The sequence below is a fragment of the Orussus abietinus genome, unplaced genomic scaffold (assembly GCF_000612105.2).
Source record: "Orussus abietinus isolate OABI.00-Male unplaced genomic scaffold, Oabi_2.0 scaffold94, whole genome shotgun sequence".
Lineage (NCBI taxonomy): Eukaryota > Metazoa > Arthropoda > Insecta > Hymenoptera > Orussidae > Orussus > Orussus abietinus.
In genome coordinates, this window is record NW_019394261.1 from 125679 (window position 1) to 134313 (window position 8635).

Sequence of the window (8635 nt, forward strand, 5' to 3'; positions counted from 1 at the left end):
TCTTCAATTTCTGTTGTTTCCTTCCGACAAATTTCCTGCCTTTCTCCAGTTGAAAATTGTCCACGCGTTATAAACATTGGCAAAAAAAAAAAGTCGGACGGCCTTAAAGCTTCGGATTGACTTTTCATACGCGGAAAGGGGGGACATAAATCGAGAGTAACTCATTGGGAAATATTTTTCTTCGGAGGGTGTTCTACCCCGGAGCACCTTGTAAAAACCTGGCCCGAGGTGAAGATTCGGTCTACGGTCAGGTTATTGGCATGCAGGACGTTAAAGGGTGGTAATGGCTCCGACGGTTCATTCGCGCGGCCATTTTGGAAAAATTGAAGAGTAACGCTTCCCATAAGACCATGTAGAGGTTTAGTGTTATGGCAAAAAGTGGCCCCAAGGGTGAGGAATCGTCGATGGCTCCGAAGAACTCTTTTTAGTATTTTAGTCCACCATTAAGTATGCTCGCCGAAGTCGTTATCGTCGCGTTAGTCATTTTCATTTCCATGTCGAGAGTCAGGAAATCGGTTTTATCCGGCCCCAGGAGCAGTCGGCGAATCTTGTCCCTCGAGTCGTCACTTTTTTTCTTAGGCAGTGCGACGTAGAGCTTCCTTGAACTTCAAGGGAGGACGAACCCTCGGTCTTAACTTCGCAAATCGCTGTGTACCCATGTCTTCTACGTTAGGCGTACGGATGTATATTGACCGTCGCAGAAAAAAAAAAAGGAAATGAAAGGAGCTACTTGAACTTGAATTTGAATTTCTAAGCGGTTTCCCTGTTAGGTAGTTCCCTGCATCCTCGTTTCTTTAAATACCTTTTAATATGCCGCCGGTAGTTTGAAATTCCCGCCGCGGGGTCGGACAAAATGGCCGACCGGTCGCCATCGGACGGTCATTTATCGGCGGGGAACTTGGCAGGGAAATTTCCAACCATCGACCGAGTTTACCAGTATTGTGACATAATCGGGCTTCACTGACAACTATCGCCCACCATCGTTAGTCGGTGTTTCGAGTGATCGCTCGATAGTCGCGTTTAACTAGTGGAGGACCATGGATCGCATACTGAAGGGCGTCATGAAGTACAGAAAGTGTCACAAGGAAGGGATGGTCAAGCAGTTCGAGCAAGTCAAACTGCACCTCGAGGTTCGTCATCGAGGTCATCATTCGCGTCGGTTATGTAGATGACCCGAAAAATCGAGGCATTATCTGATAACCTTCCCGTGTCACCCTCCACGTGCTCTCGTCGCGCATTCCCCGAATCGATAAGGCCGTCGACTTATCGAATTAAACCGTAGACTCCAGTCCACTCTATCAAAGGATGAATAATTCCTATCGATGTAGTTAATTTGTATTAATTCGATTGAATATTTCTGGGTCTGGGGCCGAAATTTTAGAGATTTCAATGACTGGGTGAATTTTATTGCCTTTCGAGTGTCGATTCTTCATTAACTCGATATGTAGGTTACGGGCTGTGCAATATTTACTACGACTACTTCGCATATGGAAGTGCGAGGCTAAAAGGGTTTTTACCAGTGTAGGTCAGACGAACGTAAAAGAGTTCCAAGTAGGAAAACTTGAGATATGAGGCGTTAGTTCTCCGTTTCGCCGTAGAGTCGCGCCACGAGTCATATTCTCCGAGTCGATAAGGCCATCGATTTATCGAATTAAACTGCAGACCCCAGTCCACTCTATCAAAGGATGGATAATTCCTATCAGATATATAAATATAGAGATATAAGACATAATATAGCATAAAAGAGTTCCAAGTAGGAAAATCTGAGATCTCAGTTGTTAGTTATCCGTTTCGCCGTAGAGTCGCGCCAGGAGTTTAGGGCGAAGAAGTACCTCCGCGCGCAAAGCCGCCATCTTGGAATTTCTCTAACTACTAACGCCTCCGTTATCAATTGCCCTTAAACGCTTCAAATGACTAAAGACGATCCATCCGAGAGATCATTAAAAAGCCGACGAGATCGCGCCATTTTTGTTAGATTATTTCGCACAGAGTCCAAAGGCGCTTTCAGCCTCCGCGAACAAAGTGCAGCTTTTAACGACCCACGCTGTGTATTACTTAATTCAACGTTTTTTATCTCGCTTTAAAGCGCTAACCAAAAAGCAAGAATTAACATGGTGTTGTTTTCTTTTATCTTTTACCGCAGCCGAAGGCAGTGTTCTTTACCTGCATGGACTCAAGGATGATTCCGACTAGATTTACGGAAACAAACGTTGGGGACATGTTTGTTGGTACGAGAATCCAATTCGGCTTTATTATTCGCGGCTGATTGTTTATTCACTCCGAAATCAAACGATGTTGTAATGATTCGAGGGGCTCTGAGGTACATACACACCTTCGATCGTACCTCTCTCCAATGCCGCTCTAATTTCTCGGGGATTCTCTTTTATTCAGTGAGGAACGCCGGCAATATTGTTCCGCACTCCCAACATTTCGCAGACGAGCTCACGATGTGCGAACCTGCGGCCCTGGAATTGGGATGCGTTGTTAATAACATAAAGCACATCATAGTCTGCGGACACAGCGACTGCAAAGCCATGAATTTACTTTACGCCTTGCGGGATCAAGAATTCTCATCCCAGGTAAAAGAAAAGATAAAGAAATCACACCCAGAAGGAATTTACTTTTCCGTTTAAAGAAATTTTTCCTTTGAGCTTTGATGTTAAACTGGTATTTCATGGAAATAAATATTGTCCAGGGGAATTAATTTCTTCCAGACAATATTTTTCTATCAGGTAAAATCGTTTTGAGTAATGTGCGACGTCCATTGTCTCTCGCGCGAGTAAAGAAACGGAACTTCGAGTTATTGGCGAAACGCTAGTATCGTTTTTTGTTTTTGTTTTTGTTTTTTTAACGTTTATGCGTGATTTAAGGCAAATCGAAGAATATCACCTCTAAGGGCATGGTTATGCGCTCACGCCAGCAGTAGTTTGGCCAAATTTCAACAACTCCAAGAAAAGGGTTTCCAGGAGCCGACGCTTTTCCAAGCGGAGACACCGCTGCGGAAATTCGTCGCCTACATCGACCCGGAAGACAAGTATCCCGTTGAGGACAAACTTTCACAAGTAAGGCGACATGCCCTGAAAGGAAAAAAAAAACAGAAAAAAAGAAACACGAATGTACACTAAACCTGAGAAATATTCCATCGAATAGTACCGAAGAAATATTCCTAGAATATTGATATGACTGAAATTAAATCCAATAAATTGGATGCGACGTTTCTTCGGAATGGCGGCGACTTATTTAAGCCATTATATATTTTTTATTTAATGAAGAATGTGTATCTATGGTACTGCTCAATGAAATACTTCTTAGGTTCGATGAATTCTTTTTCTTAATCCTTTTTGCGGAGCCGCCATTTCCTCTTTGATAACAGGACATGTGGTGTAATCTCTCGTTTCAGATAAACACCCTGCAACAACTGCAGAACGTCGCTTCGTATGGCTTTCTGAAGAAGAGGCTAGAGAGGCACGAGTTGCATATTCATGCTCTTTGGTTCGACATTCTCACCGGGGAAATTCACTACTTCAGTCGCGCTAACAAAAGATTTATAGAGATCAACGAGAGGACGGAAGCCTCTTTACTGGAAGAGATACACAAGTACTACTCCTAGTGTTTTCTCTTTAGCGTCTATTCACTTAAGCCTGGGTTTTATTTAATCGTGCGTTCCCGATGGAGGGGACCGTCGAAGAAGGACGTCGATGGCGGCCATCTTGGCCTCGGCTAAATTCGGACCGAAATCCGGGTCCTTTAATTCCTTTTACTCGGATATTCGAACCTAGGTAGAGAGATTTTCGATTCACATTGTACCTGGTGCTGTACGCATATTTTTCTACACGTTTTTTGAAAGGAAGAACGTCCCCTTCCTCCGAATTTCAGAGCCCAATTATTCCATGACAAGGTCTCGAAAGTCTAAGGACGATACACATAAGTTATAGTCAATAATAAAGGTTCAATATGTAGCTCTGTACGCGCAACGAACAAATTGTGAATCAATATTGTATTTGTACACGGGATTTATGTCTGTAACACGCAGCGGCGATCTTCCTATGGAAAGTGTAAAGGCCCTGCGTTGAGAAAGAAAAAAAAGAAATTAGTTGACCCGAAGAAACATATTGTTGTCTGGATCGTGTATAATTGCGAGAAGCCATGATTTCGTTGAAAAGAAACATTCACGTTGATCTAAAGAGATTTTTAATCACTCAATCTGAGAGTTCTTTGGACGTTGTTCATCGCAGGATTTTGTTGCCGCGATGCAAATGATTTCTTTGAGTCGACCAGTCTTTTTCTTTCTTTTTTTTCTCTCTCTCTCGGGGATAATGCTTAGAGGAACTGGAGACCTTTCCCAAAGGAGGTTTGCGACGCAATTTCAGGTGAGGACTTTTAATGATCGCCGGCTCAGGTAGATACATGCTCACTCGTTCGAGGGAGTGCGAGCGAACTAGAGCATGCCACTCCCGAAAGAGAAAGCAAAACAAAGCGAACGGCTCGTCGGTTCCAGCGGGCTTCGAGGCGAGGAAACGCGCGAAAAATGCCGGCCTAACTCTTCCCCGTTTCCCAGCAAAAGCGAAAACCTCTCGAATCTGCGCATCTTCGTGCTTTTTATCCCAATTAAATCAAACCTTGCGCCGCTGCGTTGATTTTTCCGGATATTACCTCGGAAACGTCCGAGTGGAACTTTGTCTTCGACGGGAAAGAAAGATGGCGGGTGGTCCCGTGTCGATCGTGATGATTTTTCCCGACTTTTCCTCGGAAACGTTCCAGTGGAACTTTTCAACTCCTCGGTGCGATGATTTTTTCCAATTTTTCCTCGGAAACATCCGAGTGGAACTTTGTCTTCGAACGGAAAAGCAAAATGGCGGGTGGTCCCGCGTCTAACGCGATGATTTTTCTTGATTTCTTTCTCGGAAACGTCCGAGTGGAACTTTGTCTTCGAACGGAAAAGCAAAATGGCGGGTGGTCCCGCGTCCACCGCGAGTCGTCTCGCTTCTCCGACTTTGGAGAAGGTGGGATTTAATTAGTGCGGGGGATCGGAGGAGAGAAAAATGGATTTCACTGGGAACGGGATCCATCGGGCTCGGCACGCTCGCGGTCACGGGTGCGCAGGGGATTTCTCCTGGGCCCGAGTAAAACGAATCGACGTCGGGTTGCGTCGTTCACTTTCGTTTGAAATCGGCGCGTTCCGGCGCGCCGACCAAACGGGAATTGGAACAAGACGGGAGGAGGATTTGGGTCGCGAGTTTCGGCCGCTAGAGGGAGGTGGCGCTCGCAGCGCCGTTTAACGACTCTAAACGCCGCTCTATACGTGCCCGCTAAATGAAAGTAGGATTTTTCTTTCGTTTCTTGCCGGACGAGTCACCGGCTCGTAGCTGGCCCACTTCGAGTCGTTCTAAAACCGTTTCGCCCACTTTTCGTGGAAGGGCTTTTTCAGGACTTGCCACAACACTAAGTACTCCTTCAATGCTTGGAATTGAAATCCCGAGGAAAAATCCCCGAAGATCTATGGAATCGCATTCTTGTCTGTCATATGAGATCAAACTCACTCGCTTCTAAAAGAAAAAAAAAGAAAATCATTTTCGCTTCCAAAACGTCTCCTGGGTATTTCGAGAAAGCATTTTGGATGTATGACCCTTGGCAGAACCGCATTGGATTTTTCTCATTCGGAGGCGCCTTGAAATACGGTTATGGCGCTTTTCCTCCGGCATCCAAACGGCCTGCGGATTAATTAATTAACTGCACATTAATTAGAGGCTTACGGCTAATAAAGCGCTCGGGAAGAAAGTTGATATACATTATGAAAGGAGCCGTTTCGGTGTAGAAAGTACGCGGTAGCGGAGTCTAGTGACTCGAATATTGGACAATAACTCGAACGACGTCGACCGTAACCCCGAAAATTGGCATGTCGTAACCCGGTGTACTCAGGTGAATGTACCGAGTACGGCTCTCATGAGTCTCATGAGTGAAGTACGCAGAAGCCAAGGCTGTATCAGAATTCGAGCCGAAAACTATTCCGAAGGACTTCAGGTTCAAGGTTTACGACCGAGCTAAACAGCGATTTCAACGCCCGATGAGAAAGAGTCGTTTTGGGGAGATGAATCGAAGGTCTCCCGTTAAACCGTCCAAACCCTTAATTTCCGAAAAAATGAGCATCTCCAAAAAACTCCCCAACAGGCTTGTAACCTCGATCATTGGGTGCGTTAAATAGAGGGAAGAAGGAAATGCGCAATAAAATGAGATCGTTCCCTTTTGGTAGCGGAAGTTTCCAATTTCGATCGCCGTTTATTTGGGGTACTTAAGTGGGGGTGAGGAATGACGCGTGGCGTCGGAATATACCCAGAAAAAAGAAATTCATCCGTTCAGAGAAATATTTCTTCTTAGTACCAATGAGATATCTGGTTAAAAGAATTCGACTCGAATAAATTGTCATAAATCAGAATGAATGTTGCAACGAAATTATTTAAGTTTGTACGTGTCGAATAATTACTCTTTGAATTAACAGGGCATTTCTTTGATACTGTTTAAAGGGATATTTCTTTGGTTCAATGGCAGTTTTTTGTTTATATGAGGGTAGAAATATCGGAAAAGAATATTCGTTGGGTCGAGGTAGGAGATGAGACACTTGTCGAGGGCGGCGGAAAGGATCGTCTCTTTTCTTTCGGGAAATTCCGGTTGAACGTCAAGTCTTACCCGATACCGCAGTCCAGGTGAATTATGGCGGGATTAGGCTCGGTTGCGAAATTCTGGACTCGCACCGCAAGGTAAGGTCCTCGGTTTTCCGGGACTACTTTACCTGGACGTAAACAATGGCCGACGCAACCACCTCGGGTGCCCAGTTGTGGCCAAAAGTCGAGCTTTACCCCGGCCACGATTCGCAGGAAGGAAAGGAGACCTTTATTCTAAAGGCCCAGGGTGGGGAAAAATGAAAGGAAGAGTCCTTAAAATGGTCTTCCCTCATCCCTTCAGAAGGACCAAGATACCAAAAATCTGGTTCAGCAAATTTCGTCGCGCATCTCGATGTCCAGCATTGAAATCCCCGACTTCCTAAGGTAAATAACCTTTATTCGAAAGGTCCAGGGTGGGAAAGGATGAAAGGGAGAGTCCTTCGAATGGTCTTCCCTCATCCCTTCAGAAAGACCAAGATACCAAAAATCTGGTTCAGCAAATTTCGTCGCGCATCTCGATATCCAGCATTGAAATCCCCGACTTCCTAAGGTGAATAACCAATATTCGAAATGCCCAAGGTGTGAAAGGATGAAAAGAAGAGTCCTTCGAATGGTCTTCCCTCATTCCTTCAGAAGGACCAAGATACCAAAAATCTGGTTCAGCAAATTTGGTCGCGCATCTCATATCCAGCATTGAAATCCCCGACTTCCTGAGGTAAATAACCTTTATTCGAAAGGCCCAGGGTGGGAAAGGATGAAAGGGAGAGTCCTTCGAATGGTCTTCCCTCATCCCTTCAGAAAGACCAAGATACCAAAAATCTGGCTCGGCAAATTTGGTTGCGCATCTTATGCCCAGCATTGAAATCCCCGACTTCCTGAGGTGAATAACCTTTATTCGAAATGCCTAGGGTGGGAAAGAATGAAAGGAAGAGTCCTTCGAATGGTCTTCCCTCATTCCTTCAGAAGGACCAAGATACCAAAAATCTGGCTCGGCAAATTTGGCCGCGCATCTCATGTCCAGCATTGAAATCCCCAACTTCCTCAGGTGAATAACTCGCCGGGCACGCAATTAGTATAACATTACCAATCGAGAGACTGCCGAAAGAACCGAGAGAAGCAAATTTGAAAACCTCTTAAAGGGATAGAGGTTTCGGTAAAGTTTAACCGTAGCGAAACGATAATGCCAATGGCTACAATCGAGTTATGGTTGGACACACATGAGTGCACGCCGGTACTCTTTTTCCTCCAGGATAGCGCAAAGCAGGGAAAAAAAGGTCGCGCGAAATCGTGACGTCGACCCATTACCGAACGTTGCATCTAATTCCGACCCCGAGGGCATTTTCGAGTTTTCCTGGTTAACTTTAATCCCCCGAGCCTCAAAATTCTAGATTATTCATGCCGCAGAGATATATCAGTCGGCGCCAAGTAGAACCGACACGAACCGTTCTCGTTACCGAGGAAAGTTCCCCGCGGGTTAAATTCGGCTTAGGAAATTTGGAATTCGAGTTCCGTTAGCAAAGTCGGGGACGAGGAGGAGATTTCCCGGGGAGAAAACTCGCTTTGAGGGTATCGGTAACGGGGAATCGTGGAAAATCCCGAAATTCCGGACGTTTCCGTTACCCCCATTATGGTATGGTAATTCCGACTCGTTCGATTTGAGTAGAGAAAAAAAATGGCCATTGAGCAACCGAGATAGTTGCAACCATTTTTTTCCTATACCCGGACATGATGGCAGAGGACAATTTTGGCTAAACGCCAAACTCAATTTTCAGTAAAGGAAGAATTCCTCCGGTGAAGTATGATGCATTCGAGTGGTGACTCGCACTCATTCAATTAAAGGAAAAAAAAAATTGCCATTGAGCAACCGGGATAGTTGCGCCTCATTTTATCCTATATCCGGGCTTGGTAGTGGAGGACAATTTTGGCTAAACACCAAACTCAATTTTAAGTAAAGGAAGAATTCCTCCGGTGAAGTA

At 45.1% G+C, this 8635-nt stretch overlaps 1 protein-coding gene across 2 annotated transcripts; it reads left to right on the top strand.

Annotated features, from left to right (window-relative positions):
* Positions 1 to 7: 7 nt before the first annotated feature.
* Positions 8 to 6431, top strand: LOC105696912 (beta carbonic anhydrase 1). Of its 2 annotated transcripts, XM_012419746.2 has the most exons (5): positions 8 to 1130; positions 2144 to 2228; positions 2392 to 2579; positions 2871 to 3062; positions 3401 to 6431. In XM_012419746.2, the coding sequence occupies exons 1-5, from the start codon at positions 1038 to 1040 to the stop codon at positions 3608 to 3610; spliced, it is 768 nt and encodes a 255-aa protein (XP_012275169.1). In that variant the 5' UTR covers positions 8 to 1037; the 3' UTR covers positions 3611 to 6431. The 2 variants fall into 2 exon arrangements, 1 of the variants encoding a protein (XP_012275169.1); XR_001103761.2 differs by lacking the exons at positions 2871 to 3062; positions 3401 to 6431 and having other exon boundaries at positions 2144 to 2320; positions 2392 to 2533.
* The last annotated feature ends 2204 nt before the right edge of the window (positions 6432 to 8635 follow it).